The sequence below is a fragment of the Hyperolius riggenbachi genome, chromosome 10 (assembly GCF_040937935.1).
Source record: "Hyperolius riggenbachi isolate aHypRig1 chromosome 10, aHypRig1.pri, whole genome shotgun sequence".
Taxonomy (NCBI): domain Eukaryota; kingdom Metazoa; phylum Chordata; class Amphibia; order Anura; family Hyperoliidae; genus Hyperolius; species Hyperolius riggenbachi.
This window is the reverse complement of record NC_090655.1, coordinates 100,101,927-100,115,936: the sequence shown is the minus strand read 5'-3', so window position 1 is coordinate 100,115,936 and position 14,010 is coordinate 100,101,927. Positions and strand designations below refer to the sequence as shown.

The 14,010-nt window shown below is 39.9% G+C and overlaps 1 protein-coding gene across 2 annotated transcripts in view; it reads right to left on the bottom strand.

Moving 5' to 3' along the window:
* Positions 1 to 1,010: 1,010 nt before the first annotated feature.
* A1CF (APOBEC1 complementation factor) overlaps positions 1,011 to 14,010 on the bottom strand; it is a 93,037-nt gene continuing 80,037 nt past the window's right edge. For both annotated transcript variants that reach the window (XM_068258551.1, XM_068258552.1), the window contains exons 10-12: positions 11,599 to 11,735; positions 7,498 to 7,622; positions 1,011 to 2,669 (exon numbers count right to left, since the gene is read on the bottom strand). In XM_068258551.1, the coding sequence (XP_068114652.1) occupies positions 2,515 to 2,669; positions 7,498 to 7,622; positions 11,599 to 11,735 (417 nt within the window). In that variant the 3' untranslated portion in view covers positions 1,011 to 2,514. The remainder of the gene's footprint in view (positions 2,670 to 7,497; positions 7,623 to 11,598; positions 11,736 to 14,010) is intronic.

The window sequence follows — 14,010 nt, the reverse complement described above, 5'->3', positions numbered from 1 at the left end:
GATGCCTAAGGTGGAGAGCCAGCCAAGAAGACCTATAACAGAGTTTAGGAGACATTCCCTTTAAGTTGAGATAGAGTATCAGGATGATAGCAATCTTAAAATTTTTACCATTAGGCAGCTGTGATTTTTTTTTTCAATTTACAATGACAGATCTTTATAAAAAGAAACACATCTGTACAAATATAAGTGCTCCATATGCACATTCATATATAATACTGTTGCCTTACTATTTGTGGAGCTTTAGCCTAACAAGTCCAGTGCACCTTACAAAGGTCACGTAAGCTTTTCAGCTGGAAGAAGAGAGACTAGCCAATAATTAGTTATTGACTCTTCCCACTGTTGAATATGCTTCTATCAGTTCTCAGACACATGTTGGCGTACCAGAGTATTTGGTTTGCATGCACTGAATTGGCAAATCTGTATTCAGCATTTTCTTTTTTGTTAAATGCTTAGTAATATTATTAAAGCGGACCCAAACCAAACATTTTTTTAATTCAAAATATTTAGTTGCACCACTCTGACACATACAAAGATAAATAAACACTCCTTCAAGCCTATGAGCATTTCAGTGCATACTTTTCACCCTTCTCTTTTCACAATTAGGGTTATACAGGTGGCAGCCATTAGCAATTCCTCCTTTGTTGGAGACCATCTACTAAACCAGTTTGCCGGATTCTGTCCCGGCAATATGAAAGGAAGAGGAGGGGTTCCTCCAATAAATGTAAAATATTTTATATTTGTCATCATGCAGCCGAAAAAAGGCTGCTATTTATTATTATAATTTAGAAAATAGATTTTATTTCTGAAATCTTGTATTTTTAATTTGGGTCCACTTTAATGCTGACTAATAGTAATAGATAAAGTTGAACAAAACTAGGTCAGCTACTAAATTAACCAGCAGCTTGTTTAAATAAACAACCTGTGGTTATTTAATAGGAATCTGATCAGCCCACTGCAAAGTTCTGGTTGAGATCCTACAAATTCCATTTCCGGTGAAACAAAATTTGCAGTTTTATGATCAGTATAGTTTCGTTCACTGGCAGTCACTGAGAAACAGTGGTTAGTGATTATGTGTATGGTGGTATTTCTGGCATGTACTAGGTAGTAGAAAGCCAGCAATTAGTGTGTAAATTACGCACAGGCTTGCTGGTCGATTTATCCTTTAGTAAAAATGTCTTTTTAGTCTTAATTGTTGAATAGTCCAATATCCAAATAGATAAGGAAAGTTTTATTTTCTGTGAAAAAAATATATAAAAACAATATAAAATGCAAAACTAACGTAAAAGACTAAACACAAAGCTGGAATAATGAGGATTACATAGTGCTCTATAGACATGGATACACGTTTAGGGATGCAGGAGACACCAGGGAGTATGAAGTCCAAGATTTAAAGTGGGCCTGTCGCAGTGTCCGAGAGGTGGCAGCAGGGAGATGAACAGTTCATGATTATCACTATTCAAAGCACCTATATTACCAGCACACTGCCACTTAACCCTACCTTTCCCACATTGTTAGACCCCCGCCTGATGCCTTTCTATAAACTCTCCCCAGTCACCCTTTCCAGAAAAACTAACTCTAACCTCCCCTTAATGAGAAAGCTTTTCTACTAAGTCTTAAACCAGTGGCACAGCCACAGACCCATGGGCCCCCATAGCACTACTACAGCATGATATCAGATGTTAAAACTCGCTTTCCAAGGATAGTCCCAGGGTGAGAGAGGTGTGCACAGGAGGAGGGAAGTTGTTTGTCAGCTTTTACCACTATTCAAGCACATACAGAGGTGCCCATTACCATTATAGCAGTAATGAAGTCAGCTGTTTGCAGTGTGGTTTCAACCTCTACATCACCTTTTGCTACGCACCAATAATAGCCTTGCCTGAACTGGGGTTTTTCAATATGAGTTAATCAAAGAGCTTCTCCTGAGACCCAACCCTTGTTGTGCCACTCAGTGCCTACATGGGACAAAGGAAACATTCATGTTGAGAGCATCTGCACTGTTGGATCATGGGCCTTAAAGGCAACATTTTGAAACACCTATTATGGCCTCTCAGGCCTCTGTACTGATTTCTGGTACTCCTCATGATTTTTTCCAGGTATTTCTATACAGCAAGAAGGAATAAAGAGAAAATGCCAGTGTCTTAACTAAGTTACCTGTGGTAACAAAATATATTACTCTTAAAGTATATTTGATCCAATATTTAAAGTCCTCTGTATGAATCATAGAAGGCCTAGCCTAACTTTTAGTGACTTCACTACCTATTAATAAGCAAAAAAGTGTAAACAGTGTCAGTGTACATGAAACCAAGGACATTTAAATAAAAGCTATTCTATTACTAAAGAGAAAAAAGTTAACTTATGCCTAAAAAAATGAATAGCATTTCATGTGCTGATTTCCATTGGAGCAATAGTAAAATAAAGCTCCATGGTAATGGCAGATCTGAAAGCAAACAAAATGGCTGAACCCCGGCTTTTAGTCATCACACAGAGCTCAGGTCATAGCTAGCTCTGAAATCCTTAGAATGTCCCATATGCGTCTCCTCGAGCCGCCACTGCGAATGCTGGATAAGCTTCATAGGCGGCGTAGGCTGCAAGATCCTGTCCCAGAGCAACAGCTTGTTTCAGTTGGGTGGCGGCTGCTACTGCAGCTGGTGAACTAGCAAAGGCATAACCTGAGGATTAAATTATGCAAGACATTAATAACTTGTACTCTACCTGTATGAACTTAGCAGCTATTGGTTTTCTTCACTGCCATGTGCTGTGGTAGAGAGTTAAATGTATCCATCATATAATTTCTTACATTTAAAAGCCATTTTTATTCCGCAAATATTTATCTGTTTTTATATAGCTTTTCGTATTTCCCCAGCTGCAGATATGACATAGTACAGGATTTGAGTACGCCAAAAAATGTAGTGAGAGATCCAGCCCAGGAAAGTGAAGTCATACGTGATTTGAGGGAGAAGAAAGTTCATGTGAACAGAAATGCATGTACTTATGTAACTCAGTATGACAATAATACAACAGATGCAGCGGGGATGGTTCTAACTACAATGCCCCCCCCCCCCCCCCCCGACACCTTTCCCTAGATCCCCCGCAACCTTATTCTGCTCTCTACGGCCTTTGCCTGACAAGCACGTTGCTCTATTATTCCATGCACTCCCATCTTCACCCTCACAGGGGCGGGACAAGTGAGTTACTATGCTGCCAAAAACTTTGCAGGGCCCAGGGAGCAGAAGTCAGGGGGAAACCCAGCAACAATTAGGGGCCAGGTGTGTAACAATAGACCATGCAAGGGGTGCAGCCGCAGGGGGCACAGAAATCTTAAAGAGACTCCGTAACAAAAATTACATCCTGTTTTTTATCATCCTACAAGTTCCAAAAGCTATTCTAATGTGTTCTGGCTTACTGCAGCTTGTTCTACTATCACCATCTCTGTAGTAAATCAACTTATCTCTCTCTTGTCAGACTTGTCAGCCTGTGTCTGGAAGGCTGCCAAGTTCTTCAGTGTTGTGGTTCTGCTATGAACTCCCCCTTCCTGGCCCCTCTATGCACACTGCCTGTGTATAATGATCTCTTGAGATACAAAAGGAAGGATGTATACAGCCTGCTTGTGTATGAATGTATTTTCTATGTGTGGACATACTGTACATCAACCTACTTCCTGTTTTGGTGGCCATTTTGTTTGTTTATAAACAAACTTTTTAAAACTGTTTTTAACCACTTTTAATGCGGCGAGGAGCGGCGAAATTGTGACAGAGGGTAATAGGAGATGTCCCCTAACGCACTGGTATGTTTACTTTTGTGCGATTTTAACAATACAGATTCTCTTTAAGGGCCTGGTGGGGGGAGAGATGTTTCTCTTCCCTGTCCTGAGAGACTGACAACTAAGGGCACATAGCTCTGTGTCCACAACCTCTCTACCCCTCCCCAAGTGCTTTGTACTGTAGTGATGCTGGAGGAGTCTGCAGAAACTGAAAACGAAGGGCACAGAGCGCCCTGCCCACAACCTATCTACCCTTCCCCAAGTGCTCTGTACTGTAATGATGCTGGAGGAGTCTGCAGAGCCAGTTCTACCCCCAGCCTCTCCATCCCCTCCCCAAGTTCTGTGTACTGTAGTGATGGTGTCAGTGGAATCTGCAGAGCCAGTTCTGCTCCATCAGAGATGGAAAGAGTGAGTGTAATAAGCTGAGGCTGGGAGCACACTCGTTGTACACCATGTGTGTCTGTATGTGTGAAAACATTCACGTTTTATCACAGAAACTAATGTTATTGATACAGAAAATGTGGGCAGTGCTTCACTGCTGTCTGTTTTTATCTGCATGGGGAAAACACATTCAAGTCTGCACTAGCCAATTGAAAAACATTGGTCCTCAGGTTTCCTTGCGCAAAAAGCGCTGGGGAAGTGGGGATTAAGAGAGAGCATGGGCCCATCCAAAGTTTTGCAGGGGGGCCCAGTGATTTCTAGTTATGCCCCTGTCAGAGGCCCTTGGGCAATAGCCCAGGTTGCCCCTATGATAGCATGGCCCTGAGCTGCAGCTGTGCCTGTATATTTTTTAAAACCTTCACACAATAATGGTAATTTTGCAACATTACAAAATGACATAAGACTTAACAGATAAACATACATTTGGTTCTATGGTGGCACACATACCTCAGTAAGCATGTGGCACCACTAATATGCCGAGGCGAGTCAGTTGTACACATCGTTAGAAACACATAACATACTTACCTTTGCATATGAAACCTGTATGTTATGACAAATAACATTTTTAGGCAATGTTATGGGAGCGTACACTGATGGTGACCGCAGCAAGGTACCTATATCTACGCCCCTGGAGCTAACATGAAGTCTCCAGGGGCGTAGATATACTGCTTCCAAACACGAAAGTGGTTAAAATAACTTTTCAGCACTGGCTGGTGCAAAAAAAAAAAAAGTACCAAACATTTTCTGAGCATTTCCTCCATTGCTGATGGATTAAAAAGGCATTTTATTGATAAGGTGCGAAAATATTACCTAGGCCAAAAATGTGGAGAAAATGAAAATTGAATAAGGGCCGTTGTCTTACAGGAAGTAAATACAATTTCCTTGCAAGGATTAAGGTGAACAGGGCCTCTAAACAGTGGGGCAGATAAAGAGATATAGTCTGTTAGTACACAGAGTATAAAAGCAACACATACACAAGTGATGAGCAACTACCAAGATACTAAAGCTGGCCATACACTAGGCCGATTCCCCGCCAATCGACAGCAGATTCGATCACTGGGATCGAATCTGCTGTCACATCGTCCCGAAATAGATCGATCCCATCTATCGCTCTGTGCAGGAAATTGCCGTCAATCGACCGCGGGTAGGGAGCGCGTCGCTAGCGGCGTTTGAGTGCCTGACGACCGACGCAATACAGCTGCAATACATTACCTGCTCCGCCGGCGCGACTCCCCAGGTCTCCGCTGTCTTCTTCTTCTCCACTCTGGTCTGGTCTCCGGCATGCTTCACTTCTTCCTGTCCCGGCAGGAAGTTTAAACAGTATAGGGCGCTCTACTGTTTAAACTTCCCCCAGACATGAAGAAGTGAAGCATGCTGGACCTGGAGACCAAACCAGAGCGGAGAAGAAGACAGCAGAGACCAGGGGAGTCGCGCCGGCGGAGCAGGTAATGTATGCGGGGGCCCGGAGGAGCGGCGGCAGCACCACCACCACAGATTGTGAACGGTTTCAGGCTGAAATCGATTCACAATCTGTTTGCAGTAAAGGTGGCCATACGATCCCTCTCTGATCAGATTCGATCAGAGAGGGATCTATCTGTTGGTCGAATCTGATGGCAAATCGACCAGTGTATGGCTACCTTAAGAGTTCCATTGTGACCACAAATTACCATTTTAGTTGAAATAAAAATGTTCAAAATAAAAATGAAAAAGTCTGTATAGGTCTGCCATTATGCTCAGCTATATTCATGAAGGCAGTTGAAGTTTTAAGTACCTGAGTTTAAAGCAATCCTGATCCGAAAATAAACTTATGATATGAGATAATGAATTGTATGTGTAGTACATCTAAGAAATAGAACATTAGTAGCAAAGAAAAGAGTCTCATTGTTTTCCAGTAAAGGAATATTTAAAACAACTTCAGTTCTCTGAGCTGCCTAATACAGTCCTGTTTTCTAAAGCACTTAAAGAGAAACTCCAACCTAGAATTGAACTTTATCCCAATCAGTAGCTGATACCCCCTTTTACATGAAAAATATAATGCTTTTCACAAACAGACCATCAGGGGGCGCTGTATGACCCATTTTGTGCTGAATCCCCTCCCACAAGAAGCTCTGAGTACCGCGGTACTCTGGGCAAACTGCCACAATGTAACAAGGTTCACAGACAGGAATTAGCTGTTTACAGCTGTCTCTAACAGCCAAAACAGCTAGGAGCAGCTACATAACCTGCCCACAGTAAAGATGTCACCATGTAATAAATGTCAGAATGTAAATTAGGGAGAGGAAAGATTTTACAATGAGCAAACACTGACTAAATCATTTATACATAATTATGGTAAAAAATGAAGCACTTTTTTTTACTACATTATTTTCACTGGAGTTCCTCTTTAAACAACTAAGAAACAGTGAGAGACAGCTTGAGATAAGGTTTTACTGCAGGAAAGTCCAAAGGGTGATTATGCCTGCTTTGTTTTATAGCTTAACCCCCCTGGCATTACGATAAAATCGCCAGGGGGGCGGCGCAGCACTTTTTTTTAATCTATTTTTTTAAAATCACGTAGCTAGCGCCAGGCTGTGCAGCGGCATCCCCTTCCGATCGCCTCTGGCGATCAGAGCAAACAGGGAATCCTGTTCAGAATGGGATTTCCTGTTTGGCTTTCCCGGTCGCCACGGGGATGATTGGGATGACGTCATCCACGTCATGTCATCGGAGGGAGTCCCGATCCACCCCTTAGCACTGCCTGGTGGCGATTGGACAGGCTGCGCAAGGGGTCTGGGGTGGGCAGCTGCGGCGAATCGGCGCAGAGCGGCGGCGATCGGTTTGTACACGCAGCTAGCAAAGTGCTAGCTGCGTGTAACAAAAAAAAAATATGTAAATCGGCCCACCGGGGCCTGAGAAATCCTCCGCGGCGGCTTAGCCAGAGCTCAACTCGGGCTTACCGCCAGGGAGGTTAAAGAGAGTGTGATTTTTAAACTTTAAATGTGACAAAATGATGCAATTTAGAAAAAAATATAACTGAAAATAAAAATATAAGATTTTTTTCTTTGCTACTAATATTTTATTCATTATCCATACTACACATATATTATATCTTAATTTTCTTTGCTTCAAGTTTGCTTTAATGCTATGAAATATTGTGTGTGCGGAAAAAACAAACAAATCAAATGTTCATTAATATTTTTTCCTCCGTGTGGATTCTGGGGAATACATACAGGAAAGAAAAGGTCATACAAAATACCCAGGGGAAATAGACTTTATGCCAGTAGGATATTGCTGTGTGACACAAATAATGGAATTACCTGCAAAAGTCGCTGGTGCCTCAGCGGTCTCTGTTGGGATTCCTAAGGTCTGCAATGTGTACTCCGCTGCATAGTTTTTAGCTTCATCCACAGATATACAAAGTTTGGGAGGTGTAAAAGGGTGGCTATAAACACAACATAACAATAGGTAAAATTTATCATATACTAGATGAGAAACTATGCTATATTATTTAACCAAGTAGCTATAAAAAGACTGAAAAATGTGTATGTTCAAATAAAAAATTGTTGGGATTTTGGTTAATGGACTTTGTCCAATGGCATGCAAAGATGGGCAAGGAGTAGGATTGGGTTATACCATTCATACTTACCTCCACTGCAGCTTTCAGGAATAATGTTCTGATGGTGTAAGCTGCTAACCTACCCCTCACCACTGCTTTGAAGACACTGGATGTAGTTTCTACTAGGAACTACTAGTTCCTTATCATTTGCTTGGGTTTTGTACATTGACACCAGCATGCAGATTTAACAGGTTTTTTTTTGTTATAGATTTACACTTGTGTCATAACTGCTAATAACAAGAATGTCTTGAGCAACAGAATAACAGAAAAAAGCCAAATGTGTAGGGATATACCAATCCAGTCTAGCTGTAATCACCACTGGTGGGTACTTCTTAAAAGGTCTTTATCCCTTTACAGATCTAAAATAGATAAGCTCATGTCTGACTTGATCAAATTTTTTTGAATACTTGTATTTGGTCAAAATTGCATTAACGTGTATGAGCAGCTATTAGGGTAGGGTTATCTAGATAGGGCTTTTTTGGTAAAACCTAACTAACCACAGATTGGGTGCTGGTAGATCCAAGGCCACCCAGGTTGCATGTTTTATTAGGGGTTTAGGTAAATCATGAAAGCCATGTTCCCCATTTTTTAATAAATGTGTATTGTCACTTAAAATGTTTAAACTTTCAATTTTCAAATTGGGAAAGAGTCCTATTGCTGTTCAAAGTATGCTGCTAATAAGCTAAATACCACTGCTATTCGACATGCCACATTTAAAGAATATTTTCTTAAAGAGGCACTGTACAGTTGTGACAAATGGCAAAATGTAGTAAATTATTCCCACTTTTACATTCATTATTCTGATTTCAGCATCAGAAACACTTCTATATCTATATGTTGCTGTACTAGTTAAAGGGGAACTGAAGAGAGAGGTATATGGAGGCTGTCCTGTTTATTTCCTTTTAATCAATACCAGTTGCCTGGCAGCCCTGCTGGTCTATTTCTCTGCAGTAGTATCTGATTAAAACCAGAAACAAGCATGCAGCTAGTCTTGTCAGATCAGACTTATAAGTCTGAACCACTGAAACACCTGATCTGCTGCATGCTTGTTCAGGGGCTATGGCTAATAGTATTAGAGGCAGAGGATCAGCAGGGCTGCCAGGCAACTGGTATTGATTAAAAGGAAATAAACATGACAGCCTCCATATACCTCTCTCTTCAGTTCCCCTTTAAGAGCTCTGCTCTGATAGTGTACTGGTGGTGGTTAAGGACACAGGAGACCAGGGTTCAAATCTTAGCTCTTCTTCTTAAAGTGAACCTCCGGACTAAAAATCGACTCAGCAGCACTGAAAAGGCTTGGTGTTTCTTTAACAGTTTCACAGTATCAGAACTTTGTTTCTCTTATACAAGCCTCATTATTAGCTGCACAGAAGAAAACTGCCCGGGCTTTTTTCCCCTGATGCTGTGCAAAGCATGATGGGATTTCTGATTTTGTTGTTCTCGTTCTGCTGCTTTGGTGCAATTTTTACTTTTTTTACATTTTGAATTTGACATTTGAAGCCTAGCGTGTGCAGCTGGGAGGGGTAATCAGGACACAGGATAGTTGGAACTGTGTCTCCTGCTCCTTGTCACCTTCTTTCAACCAAAAAGATGGCTGCCCCCATGACAAAGATGGCAGCCCCCATGAATCACAAACATTTGCCTGTTCTTTTAAAACAGGGTGGGTAAGAGATTATATTACCTATCTATTCTAATTAACATAACTAATGTAACTTGATGACAGTATGTTTGTTTGGGCTGAAGTTCCCCTTTAAGTAAGCCAGCACCTATACAGAAGCAAGTTCTTGGGCAAGACTTCCTAACACGCCTACTGAGTGCGCTCTGGTGTCTGTCTGCCTCACAAGCGCTTTGAGTCCAACAGAAGAAAAGCGATATACAATTTTTTTTTATATATTGGTATTTTTCTATTGGCTTCGGAACACGGAGTATACTATAATCCCACAGAGCTGCACCTGATAGCACTAGAGAGGTCACTACTCGCAATACATTTAAGAAAGTAAAATAGGGAGAGGAAAGATTTTACAATGGACAAACCCTGAATAAATCATTTATAAATCAATATTATAAAAAATAAGCAATTTTATGAATTACGTTATTTTCAATACAGTTCTTATTTAAGAAACCTTTAACCTATATTTACAAAAAACAAAACATGCTTATATTTACTGTGGACACATTCTTACAGGTGTCCCCAACCTCCCCAGCAATGTTGGTGACAATACTTTGTTCAGAGGTTTTGCCGTTAACTCAAATAGGGTGATAATAAATCGCAAATTTCTAATTAGAAACCTGCTTTTCAGCTTATACAGTATTATAACAAGGTACACACCCCTATAGAGATAGTTTCATTTTGTTTGTACTATATGAAGTGGAATGTGCAATAAATTATACATTTGATTTTGTATATTTAATACATCCTTTTGTTCCTCCCTTTAGATTGTAAGCTCGCAAGGGCAGGGATCTCTCACCCTTTTGTGTTTTGGAATTAGTTGCACATTTATTCACATTCATTTTGTCAGTGTAATTACCAATTCAGTATTTTGTACCGATTCTGTATTTCGTATACTGGTGCAACCATTGCATGTATTATTTTGTACCCCATGTTTATTTCTTACCTTGTACAGGACCACAGAATACGTTGGTGCTTTATAAATCAATAATAATAATAATAATAATACATAGTGAATTGGTGTCACAGTAAATCATCTGCTGTCAGATGTCTCTGCAAGCTCATACGATAAAATGGCTGCTTGTAGTGTTCACTGCAATTTAAACCGCTTACAGATTTTTTTTTTCATTATTAGTTCTACAGAAATTCTTCACAACTGAATAGGGCACATTTTAACTGCTTGCCGACCGCTCCATGCGGATTGGCGTGAACGCAGCGGCAGCCCCAGGACCGCTACACGCCGATTGGCATGAACAGCTGTCAATGGGGTTAGCAGGAGATCGCGCGCGCATCTCCATTTGAAAAGCGGGCCGCTCGGAGACTGTTACACGGCGAAACCGCCTTCTAATATACCTGTACAGCGCTGCGATCTAAGGCAGCGATGTACTGGGGACAGCCGTTTGACACAGTTGTCCCCCTGGGTGGCAAGAGAGCAATCAGCTCTCATTGGCTGAAGCCTATGACAGCCGATCGCTGTCATAGGCTGGCTAGGGGAGGGAGGGATTTGTAAATAAAATTAAAAAAAAAAAATTATTAGAAAAATAAACAGAAAAATATTTATAAAAAAACCCCAACACATTGAGGGAGCGAGCAGACCCCACCAACAGAGAGCTCTGTTGGTGGGGAGAAAAGGGGGGGGGTCAATTGTGTGCTGAGTTGTGTGGCCCTGCAGCGAGGCCTTAAAGCTGCAGTGGCCTATTTACAGAAAAATGGACTTTAGAAGGGTTTAACACTGCGGTCCTCAAGTGGTTAAATAATATGACTGATTTTAATGATCATTGATTCTTTCAGATTGTAAACTTGTGTCCCTTTTAACTTGTACATTTTGTTAATTACAACAAATTGGTCACTGTAGCGTTTATACCAGTGTCTGTATTTTAAGTACTCACGTTTGTTTCTATCTGTACAGGGCCCCAAAAGATGAAGGCAAAATATAAAACACGTATAATAAAAAATAAACTATACATACAGCATTTTCTGTACTTCTACATTTAAACAGTGCATAACAAGCTCTTTGATACACAATTATGGCTAAGTAACATATATACATTATATTAACATGATAAAAAGGTTACATCCTCTCCACATGATGTAAATATATAAGTGAATGCCAGGCATATAATACACACTTACATAGCAGGGTTCTGAGTAGCAAGCATGGGAATAGTGATCTTATATAGGAACAGTTGTCTCTGATCTTGCCCTATCGCAGAATGTAGTTGGTATACTGGCTGACCCCAGTTATTTTTTTGGCAGATTTCCTCCAGCACCTGTGGAAATAGTGACTTTTCATTTTCATATAAAAAAAACATGTAAAACAGGAATCTGTATAGCTAAACCATCAGACAGCAAATTAAAAACAGACCAGAAATTTGCCTTCTTTAGGTATATTTAGGTTGGAGTGACCATATGAGGTCGCCCATATTCAGCAGTGATGCATTGTTTGGAGACCTCAGATGCTAACTTCAACCTGAAAAATCGCACATACATTTTGTTTTAAGAAGGTACATTTCTTCTTTGCATACTGTTTTTAGTAAGAGGGCTCTTTTGTTCATTTTAGCCCCTTACACACTCCTAAGAGTTCTGGTTCAACCTGGGCTTGCTGGGCAATCTGTAACTTAAAAAAAAGACCAAGACTGATGGAATTGAGGTAGAAAAATATATTTATATTTTTCAGTCAAAGTAAATTTTTGTAAGATTTTTTGTTGGGGAGTGTTGGGTGTTTTTTTTTTTAAATATATAATTAACACTCTCCTGGAATGGGTATGAGATACAGATGCATCTCCACAGGCATTCTAAGCCCCTGAAGGAGGGGGAGGAAGAGGGGATAGGGGGCCAAAGATATTTTAAAGCCCCCTTAGAGGCTTCAAGTTTTTACTATTATGCACTTCTAAATGTATCTCTCCAGGGCTACTGCCTAACAGTCTTACGAGTTTTGTGTTTAAAAAATCCCTGTCTGCACATGGCAGTTGCTGACAGGATTTCGCCTCCACCAATTAGCAAACAATTGATAAGGCTTGCAGGAAACCTTAAATGAGTTTACTTTTATTAGAAGCAGGTCTTATAGTACCCTGATCCTGCAAAGTGCCACAACACATGGCATTATTAAACATTTGAGAAACAAAATAAAATATTTAAATCGTAGCATTTTTAAACCATTACAGCATGAAATGCAGACACACAGAAAAAAATATTTTTTCCAGTTGTACCTACTCAATAAAATTAGCTCCAGCCAAGTGAAAGATGTAATAGCAACATTTCAGAAGCAAATAAACAGAAAAATTATCACACCTTCTAAAAAAAAAAAAAAAAAAAAAAAATAATAATAATAAAAAAAAAAAAAAAATATATATATATATATATATATATATATATATATATATACACACACCCCCCCCCACACACACACACGCACACACACACATATACACACACACACACATATATATATATATATATATATATATATATATATATATATATGTATATATATATATATATAATGTTACTAATTAACTCTTCCATTGTACTCCAAGCGGTTGGCTTTCACCTTTGATTAGCTTTAATGATTTATTGGTAAAATTGCACTGCTCAATGATTGGACAAATGAAGGCAATCAATCAACAATGTGTGGAAAGGCATTGTCAAAAGATCTAAGGGATAAAGTTGTGGACAGGCACAAGTCCGAAGGTGGATACAAGAGAATTCAAAGCTGGCCAGCATCATTGTTTAAATCCTTTTTAGGGAACATCTTTATAAAGAATAAAAGCATTGCTGAGAATCCCCTATGAAGAGATGGACTAGTCCAAAACCTGCCGCTTCTGTTAGATTTCTACTACGTACTGTAAGTGACAGCAACATAGGAGAAAAATAATTTATCGCTCATTTTACTCTGGAAAAAACGTACTTATTTGTCTATGTTTGTACATATTTTAAAATTTTTTACAATTTTTTGTCATAGTGCCCCTTTAAACTTAGAACTGGGTTAGTCAAATGCACTTTCTGTAAATTTTGATTAGTCCAGTTCTAAGCTGCATCCAATTTGTATTAAATTTGACCAAAGTCGCTTGACCATCTCTACTTTTTTAAACTTGTAATCTTTTGGACCCTTGTGCATTTCATGCATATTCTGTAATTTGCATATTCACATACCTATGGACTGATCCCAAAGTAATGATCTATTTCCAATTACTATGATATTCAATCACACCATGTAAACATGAGGTACCCAGGGACCCCGATTGTGTCATTGGGTCATGGTAGTTTTCATCATCCATTATTTATTCAGTGAAACTTAAATTCCCAAGATGCCTGCTTACACTGGTCTTGGACTGGTACTAAGGACTTTGTCCTGTCAGTGGTCAGTTTAGTTACAGACTCTCCACTACAAACTCCTGCACTGTAGACAGTAGATGGTCTTTCTGTTGAAAGCAGTAGTGAATACAGCACAGTTCCATCGAGAGTCCTGAGGCAGCAGCACTCCTTGTAAAAAAAAAAAAAAAAAGAAAGAAACATCTGCACTGTCAGCATCTTGACCTCAGGATC